A 21,164-nucleotide genomic window follows, 5' to 3' on the forward strand; every position below is an offset into this window, starting at 1 on the left:
GTATAAACTTTACAGTCATCCAAAACAACCATAGAATTTAAAACTTTATATACAAACTTCTAGTACAAAACTATATACATTATAGATCTAACTAATTTATAAAGTTGCATCACTTCCATCCAGCGCCTGCTCCAAGGAAACATCATCTCCCTCTGCTCACACCCACAAAATGATCACTGCAAAAGAAAGAACACAACACATACAAAACACAAGTACAAACAATAGGATAAGCTACTTTAAATAAAAGAACAATCATTATATTTATCAACCACGATTCATACAATCATACGTAGTACAACCCAATACAAAACACTTGATGCATGACAGTACACTGACTTTGACTGTCCGAATTATCGAGCTATGGCGGGTTGTATACTTGCGGTGGATTCTACTGTTTTGTAAAGTCATTGCCAATGAGTTTCACCGTACCATACTCACGAGGTTAGTCTATTACGGGCCTTGGAGCATACTGGAAACCCCCAAGACTAAAACCTCATGCTACTCCTCATGACATGGATCAATCCTCTCTACGTGAGAATGAAAGACCATTGGAGTTTCAGGATAACCCCCAAGACTGAGCTCCTGCATTCATTCTAAACATACTTGAAACCAACACCAAGAAGTTCCTCCGTGGAACCCATTTTACCAACCGTGAACCATTTGAATCCATTTGAATCCATATGAAACCATATGAAACCATATACATATAACCTTTCGCTTTTACATTGCATACAAACATATATATAATATTAATTATACTTCAAAAGACCACAAACAACCCAACAAGTCATCAAAAATCACATGAAACCATTCCATATACATTAATAGACAATAACAGTCCAAGAAGAACCACTAAACTACTCAATACCCCTTAAACTCATACTTAGACAAGGAAAACAACTTTGAAACCATCACCTATAGTTCTGGATAGGTCCAAAACCCCTAAAACGATCTAAAGAGCGTCCAAAAATGATATCGGGACCCCGAAAACCACCAAAAACTGTCTTGGATGATTTTCTGACGACAATAATCGATTATCAATTATTTGGAGAGCTTTGAAAAAAATATGACTCTCTAACTAGAATAATCGATTATCAAATGAGATAATCGATTATTATTATCAGTTTTTGACAGCAACCTGATTTTTCTAGTTTTGGTGCATCTTAAACATATTCAAATTATCAATTTAGAATATGTAACACTAATATTGATATGAAATGTGTTTATAGATGAAAGTAGAGTAGTGCATTGGTCATTTGGATAGGAATTAGATGTACCAAACTAACTCAATAACTCAAAACCCCCAAAATGCACTAAAATCAACCTAAGATGCAACTTTCACCTTCATGACAGATTTTCACTAGTTTGAACCTCTACCCAAGTTCTAATTAGCCTAATAACATGCTCGAAGCTCTCCAAAACAAATTAAACCCCTTACTTTAGAAATCTCACTACTCAAAACCCCACTTTTACATTAAAAACACTACAAAATTTTCCCAATTAATTACTCCTTTGTTTTGTCTCATATTTTAAATCAAAAGACATCTCTAACAAGTTTCAAATTACATAAAACAATATCTGAAATACCATATATACAACTCCAACTCTCATCTTTCAAATTTGCCTATCAAACCTCTATTTTTAACTACACAAATTCATAACTTTGATAGCTCATTGCACCTTTAACAATTTAGTCAATTCACAACATCAACATAGCTTTCATCATCACAATAACATCAATATCACATCTTATCATAAACCAATCATCAACAAACCAAATATACCCATTAAATGAAAAGAAAATAAAAGAGAGGAGAAAGAGAAAAGGAGGTTCTTACAATAATGGTATCTATAAGTTATTGATTAATAAATCTTTATGCATGTTTTTGGAGTCTAACAATGTGTCTCAATATAAAAGTTTTGGTATGTTACTTGTAAACTTTTGTAAAATCATATATCATTTATTAAGATAATAATAAGTATGATAATGAAAAAAAACTATAATTAACTAGATAAATATTCATATGAGAATAATTAATGAGAATACTCACAAAGTAAAAAGTAAATAAAAAAGGACAACAATTATAATTTTATTTTTTTTATCCTAGAATAAGTGTGTAATACTAGGTTAAATTATAATTCAACAAAGTTATAGATGAAAATCCATATTAAATTTAGATTATAAATATGTGATTTATAGAAGATGAATTAAAAAGTATTATATTTGTATACTTATTCAATCAAGCCATATCTGATTTGATGTTCTCCATCACTTGCTTCAACATAAATATGATATATGATTGGAGTATAATAAATCTATTATAACTTCATAACAATGAATATAACATAACTTTATCATAATAAATGCGAGATATCTTTATTATTATTTATAAAGTGATTTTACTTGTTTATTAAAGCAAGTGTACAATTATATTAAGTTTTATAATTAGTATAAAAAATTTAAATGAAGTGTATCAAATCTTAAAGTGTCACATTTGTTATGATGTTATAGATAATTTCACACTATATAAATTGAGAACAAGAAGTATAATGTAGCACAACACAAGAATCCAATATACATTCAATAACAATAAAACAAGAATCCTAATAGAATTCAATAACAATAAATATAACATAACTTCATTATTTATTACTAATATACAATTCAATAACAATAAAACAAGAATCCAATATACATTCAATAACAATAAATACAACATAACTTCATTATTTATTACTATTTATAAATTTATTACCAATATACAATTCAATAACAACAAAACAAGAATCCAATATACATTCAATAACAATAAATATAACATAACTTCATTATTTATCACTATTTATAAAGTAATATTACTTATCTATAGAACAAATATGTACAAGGAATTATTCATAAGAAAAAAAAAAACTGAAATTAAGTCATAAAGTATTTACTTTTCCTTGATATGATAATTGAAATTAAGTCATAAAATATTATACTATTCCCTGGTATGATAATTTGTAACAAAAATATTTTGATTTTGATTAGACGGCACATAAGGAGAAAACGAGGTGGCGTGTTAATGGGGTTTGGTAATTTGCAAGGAAAAAAATGAAGTGTAGGTGGGTTTGGGTCGTGTTTGGAAGTGCCACCTAAGAATCCACAAATAGAGATAAATGAACAATCTACTTTTGGAGTCTTCCTTAACATCCTTGTCTGTTTGTCTTTGATAGAATAAGATATTAGCCATTGTAATTGTATGCAAAATAAAACAAAACTCATTTCTTGGAACCATTTCAACACTTTCTTGCCCTTCTCACTCACCCCACTAGGAGACAAATCTGTGCCCAATGTTTGTCTTTGCTAAGGCATGTTTGGATTCTTGCAACCTTAGGGAATATTATAAACCCACGATTCCCTATCCATCCAACGTCAAGACAAACACACCACTCTAAACACAACACACAAATCTTAACCTTTGGACTGTGTTGAGTTTGGTTGAGTGATCAAACAAACACACCTTCTAGAGTTTCCACACAGAGAAACGACAGTTTTTGTAACATAAAGACAGAAACAACCGAACCAAGACTCTCACCAATTCCACACTCCACTAACCACTGAACGACAACAAAACAATAAAGACAAAATAACCCCTTCACGCATTGTCTTCTCTTCTCTTCTCTTCCCATGAACCACTCCTTCAATCTCCTGCTACTGCTCCTGTTAAACCTTCTTCAATTTCACTCTCACACCAAACACGCCACTAACTCATTCACTGCTATTCTGCTTTTTCGGAATGTTCACACCATCAAGCTTCGTCATTTTCAGGGGGCTTCTTTTCCTTTCTTCTTCAATTGCAAAACCCATCAGCCGTTTCGCTTTTCCATGTTCGATTATCAAAATGTGGTTTTTGTAGGATTCTCTACCGTTTCCTTATTTTGCTCCGAAAATATTTCCTGAAATTAGTCGGGAAAGTCTCTTTAATTCACTTCTGGCGATTTTTTCGCTTGCATTGTAACGCATAGACTCAGGTTTTTGTTCATACTCGGGGAAGGTTTGATCAAACCTGTGTGCCACTTGATAACTATTACCATTTTACCACCTTTTTGAAGGCTATATAAGATTGGTGTGGTTGGTTTCATGGAATCAGTGTTTCAAGAAGAAGGGTCATCTTCTGTAACTTCTTCGCCCCTTCAGTTCTTTTCCATGATGTCTCTTTCACCTGGCATAGGATCTCCTTATCCTTGGCTTAGAGAACTGAAATCTGAGGAAAGGGGTTTGTATTTGATCCATTTGTTGATTGGTTGTGCCAATCAGGTAGCTAGTGGTAATCTTGAAAATGCAAACATGTTGCTTGAGCAGATTTCCCAGCTTGCTTCGCCTGATGGGGATACTATACAGCGAGTTGCTGCATATTTCACCGAAGCACTCGCTGATCGGATACTGAAAACATGGCCTGGTCTCCATAAGGCACTCAATTCCACCAGAATAGCTATGGTGTCTGAAGGAATTCTTGTTCAGAAGCTCTTTTTCGAGCTTTTTCCGTTCTTGAAGATGTCATATATTCTGACAAATCAGGCTATTGTTGAAGCCATGGAAGGGGAGAAAATGGTGCATGTAATTGATCTCAATGCGACCGGCCCAGCACAGTGGGTTGCCCTCTTCCGTGTTCTGAGTGCACGCCCTGAAGGACCTCCTCATTTGAGAATTACTGGGGTGCATCACCAGAAAGAGGTTCTGGATCAGATGGCTCATAAACTCACTGAGGAGGCAGAAAAGTTGGATATCCCATTCCAGTTCAACCCTGTTGTCAGCAAGATAGAAAATCTTGATTTTGACAAACTTCGTGTGAAAACTGGGGAGGCACTGGCAATCAGTTCCATTCTGCAGTTACACTCCCTTTTGGCCTTGGATGACGATGCCTCCAGGAGAAGATCTCCTCTTCCGTCAAACAATTCAAATGCAATTCAACTGCAGAAAATCCTGCAGATGCATCCAAACACACGCTGTGATTTGGTTGAAAAGGACATGGTTCACGGTTATAGTCCAAGTCCAGATTCAGCCTCAGCCTCATCCTCACCCGGGTCTTCATCTACATCAATGAAATCCGAGAGCTTTCTGAATGCCTTGTGGGGGTTATCACCAAAGATCATGGTTGTAACGGAGCAAGACTTCAACCACAACAGTTCAAACCTGATGGATAGGCTGTTAGAATCTCTAAATTCTTATGCTGCATTGTTTGATTGTTTGGAATGCACTGTCTCCAGAGCATCCTTGGATAGAATGAAGATCGAGAAGATGCTTCTGGGTGAGGAAATCAAGAACATTGTAGCCTGTGAGGGAGCTGAAAGAAGGGAAAGGCATGAAAAGATGGATAAGTGGATCCAGAGACTCGATTCATCTGGTTTTGCAAACGTGCCTTTAAGCCGTCAGGGTGTGACGCAGGCAATGAGGTTCTTGGAGAACTATGGTTGTAATGGATATAGAATGAGGGAGGAAAATGGCTGTGTGATCATTTACTGGCAGGATAGAACCTTGTTTTCTGTGACAGCTTGGCGATCAAGAAGGTAATACAGATTCTTGAAGCATCGTAAGAAGAAGAATAGTGATGTAGTGATGGATGGAGATGGAGTCTCTCTCTTATAAGTTTTTCTTTTCTTTGTTTCTAATTGTATGAAAGAGTTTTACCAATATATATGATGAAGATCAATTCAGAAGAGAGAAATGGGAAAATGGAAAAGTGTGATAGAGTGAAACAATTATCCAATTCCATTGTTTAGTGCTGAGCTCATTTTGTTCTTCACTAATTCCTATACTGTAATTTCTCTGCATCTGTTGTGTAAGACCTAATATAAGTTTATTTTTAGCTCAAATTTTGTGTTGAAATTTCTTTCCCTTTTCAATTTGCATCTTTAGCATATGTTGATTTTCTCAAAATTCAGACTTTGGTTGATTCTCATTCCCCCATTTGGAAAATCCCATAGCCCCAGACATAAGTGTCTCTTTCGACAATTTCTGCATAATCTTATCAGATGATAACAGTTCATTGGAACAGAAAAAAGAACAACATAGGGAAAACAGAAACATGGCCCTTGTGTTTGTCATTTTTTTGAGGCATTGGGAGGTTTATTCTCAAAAATATCTGATAGCATCTTCTTAAAAATTCTCTTAATAGCTTAACTAAGAAAGGTTAAATAACTTTTTGAATTGCTTCCTGGTATTTTAAAATAAAATATCATGATTTAGGAAATTGTAATTAAGTTAATGAACTCATATGTCACTTTTAACTCAAACTTTGACTACTTTTATGTTAGGATTTAAAAAGCCTTAAATAAGTTAGGAATTTTCAGTTTCATTTAAACAAGAAAAAATATGGAAAACCTATGATTTTTTTTTTTTAAGATTCTTTTTTATAATTTCTTGACTGTTTAAAACTGATTTGTCTTTACTTGTTATTTTACCATCACCAACACCAAATAAATAGACATCCTTTTAAGCATTCAACATTTTAAACAAGCATTCAAGTTTTGTGATTTCTTTAGTTTCCCTTTTCAAGATATAGAAATATAGTGATTTTAACTTTCTTTCCTACCATTAGTATATAATATTACATCATTGGTGTTAGATTTTCATGATTCATTACTCACACTTCAATGAATAGAAATTGCATGTGATAAATACATTTTAAATAAACTAATTGGCTGAATATTTGGTGACAAAATAAATCGATTGAAAATGGAAGTTTATTGGAGACAATTTCAATTAAGGATCAACATGGTTGCAAAAGTCATAGAAGAAACAAAAATAATCATCTCAAAAAACAAACATCAAGATTATTGATTATGAAACCAAATCAAATATACCAATGAATGAAGATTATGATTTGTCATTAGTGATAGAGGAACAAGGCTCCCCACAACATATGTTTTTACAATATATTTATTTTTATAATAAATTGATTGAGTTTAGGTGGAGACATAATCATTACAACACTTTAAATTGTGTCTCATAGATATTGTTCATATAATATTTAGATAAAGATTTTATTTTTATCATCATGTATTTTTTTTTGTCATGAATATCTAATCTAGCATTCCACACATAATACTTGGTCGAAATTCTTCCTCATACCCAATCCAAACTAAAAAAATTATACATGTGTTGATGGACATAAGTTTGTAGTCCATTAATTAAATATTAAAGTAATTGAAAATAAGGTTTTCCGTTATATATAAAATTTCTAAATCTTAAATGCAGTATCTACCCACAAATTATGACAAAAATACAATGAAGTAACAAAAAACATTCTTTAAATTTTAAAAAAATAAAAAGAAGTTAACATTAGGCCAAAATTATTAAAGAATCTTTTTGGTAAACATAGCCTCTACAAAATTATATTTTCCTCACATATTCTTACATTTCTATTGCAAAAATAATCATGTTATGAAAGTTAAAAAAAAAAAAAAAAATCCTTTTTAGATAGCTAACAAGCTATGAAGACGATTTTATCTCTCCATACTCATTTCTGTTACGTATTAAATGCCTTATTTTTAGTCTTTTACTCAAAAACAAACATTTAAAAAGTTTATAAATATTGAATAATAATAATATTTTGACAATATTTTTTAATAACATTTTACATTATCGTTATGTAATTGATCTAAAATTATTTCATGATAAAAATAATAATCATAAATATCAACCTAGACCAGTCACATAATAACACGTAGATAATATAAAAATGTTATAAAAAAATATTATCAACCATAAATATTTTATCTAATATCTTACTTTGTTTTATTTACCATTGTCATACATTTATAGAAACTAACAAACATATTTTTAATTAAATGAAAATATAAAAACTCAGTTTTCTACAAATAATAATTATAATACCTTTTCTTAACTTTTTCTATAAAGGAGTTATGATGTGTATGCATCTCATTATACCTTAATAATATATATTTTTCACAATATTTTTTTACAATATTTTAACATTATTTACGTATTATTTTGTGATTAGTCTAAAATTATTCTACAATCAATAATAATAATTGTAAACACTAACATAAACTAATCACATAATAATATATATTAAAATGTTGTCAAAAATTTATCGTCAAAATATCATTATCCATCTTTTAACGAAACTTAGTACCCTTCCTTTGAACAAATAATCAAAATAAAAAGTTAACTTCATATAAAAGTATTTCATTAAATATTTAAAAATATATATTTATTTAAATCAACAAAACAGTCTTTTTATTGCATTTTATTCAATATTGTCTGTGTATATTATTTTCTAGTTTAACAATTATTAGTGCATACGCATACACATACAATTTTATATAATTTAAATCTTAGCTTTTAATCAACAATTATAACATCATACTAATTTTCTAAAATCTTTCTAAAAGCTAAATACACAACTTCTTCGGAGACTTCAATTATCATAATTGATTAGTGAAATATAAATTAAAAATAGAATAAAATGATATATTTTTATATTTATTTAATATGTTATATATAGATAAAATAATTAATAAAAATAGTTTTTGTATTTTTTAAATTAAAAAGTAAAAGAAATAATGTTAAGTAAATGTAAAAAATTTATATTTGTTGAAAATATATTTTCATAAATTGATTATACACAAATATAATTTTTTTTTATAAGTCATTCATGTGATACTCACGTGCCAAACAATTTTTAATTGTATCTCCAAAGATACCTGAGCCCCATTTAGCTGAAAATTTGACCTTTGACTCGCTAATTAGAAATGTCATTTATGCAAAAATACCATTCTCCTTCAACCAAAATTACAAACATTATAAAAAGTGTTTTTGTAATTTCCATTTTATTGTATGTATTAACTATTTTAATATTAACTCTGTAAAACTTTCTAACTAATTTCTGTTAAACAGTTTTTTAATTTTTTAATTTACGCGAGATTATTCATAATATACTGCAATGGCCAAAGATTGAAGAAAAAGAATATTATTTTTCATAATATACTTTTTCGTATTTTTTTTTTTTTATAATTTGGTTTTATTTATACCTTCTATTATAATTGTTTTTGCTGTCCTTTATTAATATGATTATCTATATTCCATTAAATTAAAATAGGAGAAGAAGAGGAAGGGATAAGATTGAATAAGAAAGTTAGAAGTGATTTGATGAAGCAGAGTCTCTGAAATGGGTTTCGCTTTGGCATACACAGCTTCAACAACAGCTAATCTTCCCAACCTTCAATCTCACTCTCTCTTTGCTGCATTCAGATCCAAAACCTCTCGCTCTCTCTGCAATAGGTTTCCAACGAAACGCATTCGAAAACTTTTTCCGATTGTTCGTGCTGAATCTGAAAATGGAACTCTGGTTACCTCAGAGAAGCCCCACACAAGTTACGGAAGACAATATTTCCCCCTCGCTGCTGTTGTAGGCCAAGTAATTTATAATCTCTGCTTTTTTTCATGTATTTTGCTTCCGATGTTCCTTTCTTGGTTGAAATTATAGTTAGATATTTGATTTATTTGTTTGCTCTCGTGTGTTTATTTAAGAAGTGTTTGCTTATCCTATTCAATGTGGCATTGCCTTCCGAGTATAATGCGCTTTACATATTTTCCTCATGAATGTTAATTTGTTACGGAAGCACACGATGATTAAACTTGTGGTTAGTTTGTGGAAAGTTAAAAGGTATACTATACTATAACGTTTTACGTAGAGAGGAAAATGTAGCTTGAGTACGCTGGATTATTAAAACTTGTGGTCTGTTCATGGAATTTTGTTTTTTTATTTCAAGAAGTGATCGAAGCGGAGAGAAAATTGTCGGATAGTTAGCTCTAAATTGTGCCGGCTTTATCTTTGGAGTATTTTATAATTCAATTAACAGTTGATTAGTAAATATGCAAATGAAAATCAAATTTTCTCTTTTATTGAAGGATGAATCTTACAAGTTCCACTTGTTCTTCAGGATGCTATAAAAACTGCTCTTTTACTTGGGGCAACTGACCCTGGGATTGGAGGAATTGCCATATCAGGAAAGCGAGGAACTGCCAAAACTGTAATGGCACGTGGATTGCATGCAGTACTGCCTCCTATTGAAGTATTAGTAGGTTCCATAGCCAATGCAGATCCATCGTGCCCAGAAGAGTAAGGTCACTTGTTTCTTCCACTTATAAGAAAAATTTTACAAGTTTTGAGAAGATAAAAAATTTGACTATTCTAACGCACAAAGACAACTATTCTAATCTAATGGCGTGATTTTGTTTGTACTGTTTCGGTGGAGCATGATTTGGTCATTCGTAATTGATAATGTTGTAACGTTGTTATGGTTCTTATAGTATGTCGACAGGCTAAATTTGCACTTGTCATCTTCGAGATATACCACTTAGCCCTATTGATAGAACTAGCTATTGTAAATCCACAGGAAATGTTGCTTTGCGCTCTTTTGTGGTGAAGAGTTTATTAAATCGATCTTAGGTAATCCTGATTGACATAACATCTTTCTGATCAGGATGAGGCGATCTCTTTTTTTGTTTTTATCCCTGAGACTTTGACTTAAAAATATCTTGGATTCCTCTGTTTCCTTTGTTCCATTATTTTAAATTTAAATCAGGAGGCTTAATATTTGTAGGTGGGAAGACGGTCTTGCTGAACGCCTGGAATACGATTCTACTGGAAATATTAAAACTCAAATTGTCAAGTCTCCCTTTGTTCAGGTACTATTCAGCAAATAAGCTTTGCATATATTTCATTTTGTTCAGCCAACCTAGGTTCATTTTCTTTTTACTGTCCCTGCAGAAATTATTTTTCTATTGAAAAAAAATCATGTGTTCATTTTACATCAGATTCCTCTTGGAGTAACAGAGGACCGACTGATTGGATCGGTTGATGTTGAGGAGTCTGTGAAAACAGGCACAACTGTTTTCCAGCCAGGCTTACTTGCAGAAGCTCATAGAGGTGTTTTATATGTTGATGAAATTAATCTTTTGGATGAGGGTATCAGTAATTTGCTCCTCAATGTTTTGACTGAAGGAGTAAATACTGTTGAAAGAGAGGGGATCAGCTTCAAGCACCCATGCAGGCCCCTTCTCATTGCCACATATAACCCAGATGAGGGTGCTGTTCGTGAACACCTGCTAGATCGCATTGCGGTTAATTTAAGGTACTGCTGTAATAAACCTTTTTAGGTTTACGCTGGTTCTCAAAGGATGTTGACTGTGGAGATGGGGAGAATTGGATAAAGCATTTAATAAATTAGGAATTTTTTCACCTAGTTAAATACCAAATAAACAACTTTTAGAGTTTGATTGAAAATATCATAAGACCATCATCTGTTACCATCTGTACACACTGAAGCCATCCTCAAATGATGAAATTCTTTTACGAGTTTTCTGCCTCAATTTCCTGTCCCCTCTTTGCTCCTTGATTTATTTATATTTTTATTTTTTTTCATTTCTCTCTATTTCTGGCATCGGACTCGGTAAAGAAGACCCATTGAAAAGATTTTTAAGTTATCTTGAATAGAAAAGACTAAATGGGCAATAAAATCCTGACGAAAACATATTCAATGGAATGAATTGTCAAAATTTTGATCATCTCTCTTATTTCTAACTATGCACCGCTTCTGCAGTGCAGATCTTCCAATGAGTTTTGAAAACCGTGTTGCAGCTGTTGGAATTGCTACAGAGTTTCAGGAGAACAGTAGCCAAGTATTTGAGATGGTCGAAGAGGAAACCGACAATGCAAAAACCCAAGTATGTTTGCCAGGGAAATAATAAAAACTTGATCAGAAAGGGGGAAGAACAAACAGAAAAGACTAGAAATTTGTCTGAATATTTATCTCCTTGAATCTGAATCAGGTTGATTACAGCATTAAGAGAGAAATGGAAACACAGGAGTTACAAATAGGCATCTCTCACAACCTGAGGAAATCCGAGTTCTTTCTCTCTTGCCAAGATCTACTCCAAATCCAAACCCATCTCTATTATTTCCATCCTACTATTTGTTCCTTGTCATTTCTCCCACTCCTAGCATCATCTCTAACTAACTAACTGTAAATTAAGTTGTCAATGACTTGAACCGAGCCTAGTTTTCTCCTAGCAGAAATTGATCCTCCCAATTTCTCTTCCCCTGTAATCACTCTCATTCATCCTAACATACAGCTTTTTAATTTTGGTCTGCTAACTTGAACATAAACAGTAAAGAAAGTATTTGTTAAGATGTCTCATGTAGGCTATTAATGTTGCTGTAATACTCTTATATGGCTGGTGGGCAGTTCTCCTCCATTTTGCTAGCTTATCAAGTCTTAATGTTTGACCACTTATGGATATATAATCTTACATTTTTCACGCTCTGAATGTTCACTCCTGCAAACTTCAGGATCTTCTTATCCTAGTTGGGTAATATGGTCAATACTTCTTATAAGGCTCGTGTAATTATCCTTCCTCTTGATCTGAATTGAGTTAGATCTGATCTATTTCTATTACAATACTATAGCCTTTCCAATTTTTATGTTGTGTTATCCACATATGTCCATGTGCACAAGGTTGTAATCTACTGACTTAGGAAGCAAATTTCTTGAGTTTTTTTTGTTATACAAGCTACTGTATAGAAGGAACTTATCCTATAAAATTGTAAACATGACAAATAGGTTCATTTCATAAAATGAATGGGGCTTATGATAAACAACTACTACCTTTGGGCAGCAAAGTCAAAATCAAGATTATCGTTGGGATGGTCAAGGTCTCACAAAATCATAAATCGTGGGATCATAGTACAAATTGTATCCTACTCCTACATAATTATGAGATATATACTCATACAAGTAAATAATTAAAAAAAATTCAGTCACAATGCCACGCTTTAAAATACTTTATCAAACTTAAGTTCATCAGAAACCCTAAGAAAGAAAGCATGTCAACCAAGCCATAACTCCTGAGTGACAATCAAAACAACTGAAATACCTAGTTACTTAAGTCTAAGTAGCCTAAACAAAATACCAAATTATAAAATACCAAGTCCAAGACAGAAAAATAATTTGAATTAGTGTCCAGTTTCAATTCATTCTAAAAGGTATAATCTAAAAGATTAAATTTCAATTTGAAGATTAGTAAAGTTCCCTTTCTCGTCATCATTAAACTCTTTTTGTATCTTTTCCTCGACCTGATCCAGTCCCTTGTAGATGAAACCAATGGCTGGTTTCGCATAAGAATCTACCATTATAAGTACCTGCATTATAGGAAATGCACCCGTCAAACATTCTTTATATAAAACCACATCTTCAATTGAACTTGCATCTCTTGTATTTGCAAAATGAGAATTCTTCCATTTGTCACCAGTAAACATTCTAATGAAATGGCTCCTATGCTCCAAAAGACACCCTAATGTTAAGTAAGAGGTAGCAAAGTGAGTAAATCTTGGCCTCATATGGGGAATGCATAATAAATCTATGGTTATACATTGAGTCTCACATGAGATATTGTACATCAATGACTACATTGTTGATTTTATTATGTATGTTGGTCTAGTCTCCACTCCCTTTGCTATTATAATTTTTATTCTTTGTTTAATTAACTGCTTAATATATTCTACTGCAGATCATATTGGCCAGAGAGTATCTAAAAGATGTTACTATTAGCAGTGAACAATTAAAATACCTGGTCATTGAAGCTTTACGAGGTGGTTGCCAGGTAAATTCTCTGCAATTCTTTCTACACTTAGGAAAAACCTTTTGTATGGTACATTAGATGTACCTGAGAGATATTCTGAAGTTACATCCATTCTGAGGCAATTGATTCTACTGTGCTATCATGTAAATCAGTTCCTGATTGCCTCATTCTTCTGTTAATTGATAAACATCCTTCCAGGTTTTTGCTATATTAATATTAAATTATTTTTTTTTTTTGTGAACCTTCAAACCATCAAAGTAAATGGGACAAACATTATGACACAGTGATAATAGTTAATCTGGATGTACAATGCAACCGTATATTGACTGGTTAGGACTAAAAGTTAATGATCGCGTTAACTCTTAAAAAAGTCACATGGCTTTATCTTTTAATCTTTTAATGATTTAACTGACATAATGATAATAGTTAATCTGGATGTACAATGCAACCATATATTGACTGGTTAGGACTAAAAGTTAATGATCGCGTTAACTCTTAAAAAAGTCACATGGCTTTATCTTTTAATCTTTAATGATTTAACTGAATAACCACGATTCACTCTACTCACTTTCATATAAAAGTTCTCTTGATATGCTCCCTATCATAGCTTTCAACATATGATTTTGCTCATAATCATCTCATAAAAATTTTGAAAGTTTTACTGGCTATTTTTTAGGTTATTCATACAGTTTAAATTATGGGAACATAAGAAATTTTTTGTATGCTTGGGGCCAATTAAGGATTTCAATTTTAAGAGAAACATTCTGTGTTGCTTTTCTGTTCCCCTTCATTAAACTGAATGCTGAATTGAGGATATTAAATAGCTCGTCTATTATCCCATAATGAAGTCCACCCTTCCCTTAAACTGTTTTATTGTTTTGGCGTTAATTCATGAGTATATTTGATGTCATATATTTGTGATAACAGTGGGCATGTAAATTATACTTGCCAGAGGTAAGAGCAAGAGCGGAAGAACTACGTTGTTGTATAAAAGACCTAGGTCAATGTATAATTCCAAAATTTTGAATTGGTGATACCAGGCGAGAGTTAAAAAATTTCTAAAATGATGTGACATGACACTGTCCCATTCTACAAATACTTTATTCAAGAGAAAAGAAATGAACAATTAATTTGTTATGTGTAGTGTATCAGTCATTGCACTTGTTTGGGGATCAAGCCAGTTTGCAAATAGTTTTCATGTTGATTGATATATTGAATACTTGTTATGAACAACAGGGACATAGAGCTGAGCTATTTGCTGCCCGTGTTGCAAAGTGCTTAGCTGCTCTGGAGGGACGTGAAAAGGTTTATGTGGATGACCTAAAAAAAGCTGTAAGTTTCCATTGAAACTTGAGTACGAGATTTTTGTACATCAGTTACACCTTGGTCTGTTGGCTTTACAGTTCTTACAGCCTTCTCTAGGAGCATAACCAATTAAGTTGTTAGTTTGAATTTGAATTATGGTGTTTTCTCCACCACCTTTCCTTTTTGTGAGGATACCTATACCCTTTATCAATTAGGGTCAATATTTTCGCCTCGTTTTGCACTTAAAATATAAAAGTCAGCCACATATTCATTTAAGAAAAAAATGTCCATGCACTAACATTGTTGAGGAGACTATCATCCAATCACAAATTGTCATGAATAGAGTTTTGGACTTTAACATAGCTACTTTCAAAGTCATATTTACCATGATTTCATATTGCTTGACCATACTTTTTTTTTTACATTGATAGAACACAAATTAAATTTCACTCGTGTATTAATTTCTTTCAATAAAATATGATTTGTGGCTAGATATTTCCTGCTAATTGTTGAGGACATACATGTCCCTATGATAAGTAAAGTTTACAAAAGAATTTCCTTAATTTACACTTGCCAAAAGGAGCATGGTTTGACTTTACTAGTAAGATTAACGTTTTAAAAGTACACGTTGATGCTTTGGCACAGGGGTGTTAGCATCACTGAGGATTTGTTTATATTTTCTGATTCTGACTAAGGATTCGTTTGTGTTTATTTTCGTACCATGGGCTTTCTGTTGTCAAGCTTAATTGTGTTTCTATGAATTGGAACCATGATAGAGAAGTTTTGAAAGAATTTAATGCTACTATAAAATTATCAACTACATGAATCAGACTATCTTTGTGCTGATATTGCTAATAGGTCTTTGGCACATGGTAACATCCTTCTTGGTAGTTTTCATAATTCCTTTTTTTTGGTATTGAAAACAGGGGAAAGTGGGATTTGAGTATTGATTTAAGTGTGTGTAATGGTATAAATAGAGTGAAACTAGACAATAAAGTTGACTGAAAACAGATTGGTTGTTCCCCAAATTTTCTGATTTCAAAAAATGGTGTAATCTAACAATATGATCTGCAATTCCCCATGAAAAGGACTAAGGAAAGTTATTCAATATTCTCTAACATAATTTCAGTAGTTTTTCATTATTTTGGAAGGAGATGCTTAGGGTTAGTGTGTTATCCTAGCTTTAGAATTTAGCTTTAATGCTTTGTGTGTGTGAGAGAACTTTTACGAAAACTTATTGTTGTATACTAACTTGATCATATTCATGCTCTCTTTATGTATGCATTTATAACCAGTAATAAATTGTTCTTAGGTAGGTACATCTTGTAAAATAATCGGTAGAGAATGTTGTTTTACTTCTTTGAAAATAATAAAGAATCTATACAGTAAATTGTTTATCATACATTCTCTGATACAGGTAGAATTGGTCATTCTGCCCCGGTCAGTTGTTACTGAGAGCCCACCAGATCAACAAAATCAGCCTCCTCCTCCTCCGCCCCCTCCACAAAATCAAGAATCCGCCGAAGAACAAAATGAAGAGGAAGATCAAGAGGTTGAGTTAAACCATCATTCAAGTTAATTGACTTTTTTAAAGACAATTCCTTTTTGAAAGTAATAGATTTTGGTCCATTTACTGGAGAATATTATCCTAGTCAAGTTGTGACCTTATGATTTCCTTTATTTTAAAATTAATGTTTGTATATGGACTTATTTGCATAAGATTTTATGAACAAAATTATGGGTCCTATATCAATTAAAGTTCTGGCCAAAATTGAGGCCGTAAAGGCTTGGGCAATCTCCCCTCCATGAGTTAACTTTTGGGGTTAAATTAAGCTCAACCTGAATCAAGGTGATGTCATAACCTATCATAGATTTGATATTGTTACCCTCAACTGTCCAGAAAATGTACTTAGCACGGTTTTCCTTTATCAATCCTAGCCCCACAACTTTCTTAGTGCAATGTAAAACAAATAAGTCCCACTGTCTCTATGATCCAGATGTCCATTCTGAGTGTGAGGGGAGTGCCTTGAGATCTAACATCGACTATATACCAAGCTGGAGTAAAGATTATTAATGAATTGGCAATTCTCACCTTACGAAGCTAGCTAGTGGGGTTTAGTTAGGTGCAACCTAAATTCAAGAGCAATGTTCTTTATGTTATTAAGTTTTAACGTCCACCTTCATGTACTTGTAAAATTCAGGATGACAAGGATGAAGAGAATGAACAGCAGCAAGAACAATTACCTGAGGAGTTTATCTTTGATGCTGAAGGGGGCTTGGTAGATGAAAAACTTCTTTTCTTTGCCCAACAAGCACAGAGGCGCCGAGGGAGGGCTGGCAGGGCAAAAAATGTTATATTTTCAGAGGATAGAGGTCGATACATCAAACCAATGCTTCCAAAGGTTGGTACTTCTAACTCCATTTGCTTGTCCTATAATCAAAATAGATAGCATCAAATATACTTGTTTGCTGTTGAAAGATTGTCTATGGAATTTTGATAAACACTGTTCAGTTATCTACTTGAATGTTTTTATCTGTGTATGCACTTGCATTTTTATCACTGCTTTCAAATTTAACTATCGGGATGCTCATTGACTAGTAATCTTTAATTGCCATCGTTATTGGATGTGCTTTTTCACCCAACAAATCCCGTTACTGTATGCAGGGCCCTGTAAAGAGGTTAGCTGTTGATGCAACCCTCAGAGCTGCTGCACCTTATCAAAAATTGCGAAGGGCAAAAGACTCGGGAAACAGTAGAAAAGTATTTGTGGAGAAAACTGACATGAGGGCAAAGAGAATGGCAAGGAAAGCAGGAGCATTGGTACATGACTTCTCATTCGGGATTTCTATTCACAATAATTAATTTGAAATCTAAATATAAAGAAGGATAAAAATGTTTTTTGTTTCTTCAAAATGTTGATTTTGGTCCTACATCAGGGACTAAAATCATGCTTAATTAAAGTTCTTACTGTCAGTTACTAAAAAAAGGTGCGGTTTTAGTCCTTTGTCAGGGATTAAAATCATGCTTAATTAAAGTTCTACTGTCAATATGATTAGTATCTGATTTTTTTATCTGTATTCGGCCAGAGGAATTGATTTAATATCAAAAGCTTGTCTGACTAGCTACGGAATATAATTTAAATCACTAAGGTAGTCTGCTGTGATGTTTGCTATGAAAGCGGTCACTAAAGAAATATTGAACTTGTTTATGATAAGCTTTTATGCATTTTCTTTTAAAACATCTTAATAATCACGGCAGGTGATATTTGTGGTTGATGCAAGTGGAAGCATGGCATTGAACAGAATGCAGAATGCAAAAGGTGCAGCACTGAAGCTTTTGGCTGAGAGTTATACAAGCAGGGATCAGGTGCTTAGGTCATGTAAATTTTTAACCTCTATGAATTTATTTATAATTGAAAAGGAATCAATATTATTTTCAGAAATTACATATACCAATCCAAAACGTAGTGTTAACGAATGAATTCTCATACTGAAGACAGAACTAGTAGTTTGAAAGAAAAGGCACTCACGTAATGAAAGAACTAGTGTGTGCGTTGGTACTTGTTCAGTGTTAACCTGTGCATAGCTCTGGTTACAGATACCACCGTGATTTGCATATTGGTTCCATTGCAAATCCTTGAATCAGAATCACTGTTAGAATGGAACAATAAATTTGATTTTCTCACGTCATTTATCACATGCTGCTAAATTAAACATACAAAAGTTTTAATTGATGATATGCTGGAGTAAACAGAAAGCACGACTCATTTTATGATGCTGTCTAAATAATCTTTTTTCAAATAATTATTGCTCTTGTTAAATAGGTGTCTATAATTCCATTCCGTGGAGATGCAGCTGAAGTTCTCTTGCCACCTTCTAGATCAATTGCAATGGCAAGGAAACGTCTTGAGAGGCTTCCATGCGGTGGAGGGTCCCCACTTGCCCATGGTCTAACAACTGTATGCAGATTTTTTCATGTCAATTTTATTATATTCAAAGTTTTGAACGAACAGAGGTTTTACCACTGTCATAATTATAGAACCATGTATTTCTATTTAAATTACTCTAAAACTGCTCTCAATGTTTTAAATGATTTCCATCTATTGACATTTTTAAGCCAAAAGAGGTTTCCAGTATATGAAAATGACAATGGATAATGTTAGTTTTGATCGTTGGTGGTGTAGGGTTCTCTGATTTAGAATTCTTTATTTAATTTCATATAAAATTCCTTCTTATGCTAGTTTCATCTTTCTTGTGTCAGAAGGACTTTCTTGTATCACATTTTAATCGGATTTAATTAACTTTTTTTTTTATATTTTATTAATTCTTATTTATGAAAAATATTTAGGCTGTTAGGGTTGGACTAAATGCGGAGAAAAGTGGCGACGTTGGACGTGTAATGATTGTTGCAATCACTGATGGAAGAGCCAATATATCGTTGAAAAGGTCAACTGACCCTGAAGCAGCTGCTGCTTCTGATGCACCAAAACCTTCCGCTCAAGAATTGAAGGTATGGTTAAGCTTTGGAATTGGACTTGTAATTATTTTCAAATGACAAACCTTAACTGGCATATTCTGTTTTGTCATTTTTGTGTGTGGTGGGCATGGGCGGATTCATATTATGCTTTTTATTCTCCCCACGAGATTTTTTTATATGAAAAAAAAAAAATATTTCCCCATTAAAATTTATATTTTACCCTGATATTCCAATCGTGGTAAAGCTCAAACATAATAACATGATATGCAAACTAAATTATTTTATATTTCTTTTTCAATGAGATATGCACTTTGTAACACTTTGTAATATTTTACTTTTGTGAAATTATTGTAAATTATTTTTTGGTCTCACTGAGAAAGTTTTCTGGACTCCCCATTGGTGGGATTGATGACGAGTTAGATTCATGAGGGTTAAGCAGTTGGGCTTAAGGAAAGGGGTAGATGGGGGAGGGGTCGTCAAAATGAACATGCATCCCCATTAAGGATAAGGCATGTGGGTACCATCATGACAAATCCCAGTGGCACATGGAAGCCATTTTCTGACAACAAAAAATTTAAAACATTTTAATAATAAACAAATTGCATTGAAGAAGCCAATTATATTAAAGTTCAAGTAATACTCTTTCTAATAATATTATAGTTAGTTTGCATCGTTCGCTATGCTTTTACTCCCATGATCTTTTGAAACCTGTGTGAATTGGCAGGACTTACTTACATACACATACACACGTACACACATACATGTTCAGTTCCTCGTACTTGTCCAAGTCTGAACTAACTGTTAACTTTGTTTTAATAAAGGATGAAATTCTTGAGGTCGCTGGGAAGATATATAAGGCAGGAATGTCTCTTCTTGTCATTGACACTGAGAATAAGTTTGTGTCAACGGGTTTCGCCAAGGAGATTGCTAGAGTTGCCCAAGGTTTGTGTACTACAATTTTACCGAATGGATCTATTAGTTTCTGCAATAGGCGAAAACATTATATTCATAAAATAACTTCATAATGCAGGGAAGTATTATTATCTTCCAAATGCTTCAGACGCTGTTATCTCATCGGCGACAAAGGAAGCTTTGACAGCTTTGAAAAGTTCATGAAACCTTTTAAGAATTAAGCAGATAAACTGGCTTCCTTCCCCCTTTTGTCATAAAATGTTAATGAAAATAATGCAACTAATCTACTAAGATGAGAAGGAAGCATAAAGCATATTGTAATAGCTAGTTCCATTATTTTGTTTCATGATCAGCCCTACCCAATTAGAAATGTTACGAGTGTAAATTTCTCGTGGTCATACACATCTTATGTCTCAAACATGTTCTAAATTCAATCTTTCATTTTTTAATAGGATTTGTCTTGGTTATTTCACACACAATGGTCATTTTCATACACTGGAGTCTAGCTGTAATAGTGTCAATGCATTTGGATAAAGTTATATTCAAGCATGTATTTTAGAAGAGAAAAAAGATAATCAATAATCTGCTTACTAAAATGATATGGCTCATTTAAAAATTATAAAACTTCATTAAAAATCTGAAATTCGAATTCTCTTTTATGGGGGAAATGGAAGCAATTTTTGTATATATGTTTGAAACTACTTTATTCTAACTGTCCATTTTCCTTTTTGAAGATCGTCTTTATTTAGAATTTCCTAGGTGGATAACTTGTGAAAAACTCCTAGACACGGGTAAGTAGTTTATTTTAATGTGGTCAGA

The 21,164-nt window shown here is 32.6% G+C and overlaps 2 protein-coding genes across 2 annotated transcripts; both read left to right on the forward strand.

Annotated features, from left to right (window-relative positions):
- Window positions 1-3,141: 3,141 nt before the first annotated feature.
- Window positions 3,142-5,976, forward strand: LOC106776540 (scarecrow-like protein 3). Its single transcript, XM_014664020.2, has one exon. It carries the CDS (start codon window positions 4,124-4,126, stop codon window positions 5,552-5,554), a length of 1,431 nt encoding a protein of 476 aa, XP_014519506.1. The 5' UTR covers window positions 3,142-4,123; the 3' UTR covers window positions 5,555-5,976.
- A 3,139-nt stretch (window positions 5,977-9,115) lies between these two features.
- On the forward strand, window positions 9,116-20,801 carry LOC106777654 (magnesium-chelatase subunit ChlD, chloroplastic). Its single transcript, XM_014665324.2, has 15 exons — window positions 9,116-9,425; window positions 9,952-10,130; window positions 10,615-10,699; window positions 10,829-11,145; window positions 11,614-11,737; window positions 13,580-13,672; window positions 14,888-14,983; window positions 16,374-16,508; window positions 17,158-17,358; window positions 17,622-17,777; window positions 18,216-18,323; window positions 18,781-18,915; window positions 19,305-19,466; window positions 20,255-20,375; window positions 20,464-20,801. Exons 1-15 carry the CDS (start codon window positions 9,177-9,179, stop codon window positions 20,547-20,549), a joined length of 2,247 nt encoding a protein of 748 aa, XP_014520810.1. The 5' UTR covers window positions 9,116-9,176; the 3' UTR covers window positions 20,550-20,801.
- The last annotated feature ends 363 nt before the right edge of the window (window positions 20,802-21,164 follow it).

The sequence above is a fragment of the Vigna radiata genome, chromosome 11 (assembly GCF_000741045.1).
Source record: "Vigna radiata var. radiata cultivar VC1973A chromosome 11, Vradiata_ver6, whole genome shotgun sequence".
In the NCBI taxonomy this organism is placed as follows: Eukaryota; Viridiplantae; Streptophyta; class Magnoliopsida; order Fabales; family Fabaceae; genus Vigna; species Vigna radiata.

Excerpts from the sequence above, each read along its gene's own strand:
- LOC106776540 (XM_014664020.2), top strand. The coding sequence starts at position 4,124 with ATGGAATCAGTGTTTCAAGAAGAAGGGTCATCTTCTGTAACTTCTTCG.
- LOC106777654 (XM_014665324.2), top strand. The coding sequence starts at position 9,177 with ATGGGTTTCGCTTTGGCATACACAGCTTCAACAACAGCTAATCTTCCC. Across the intron at positions 10,131-10,614 it reads GATCCATCGTGCCCAGAAGA|GTGGGAAGACGGTCTTGCTG; the intron begins GTAAGGTCACTT and ends TAATATTTGTAG. Across the intron at positions 20,376-20,463 it reads GATTGCTAGAGTTGCCCAAG|GGAAGTATTATTATCTTCCA; the intron begins GTTTGTGTACTA and ends TTCATAATGCAG.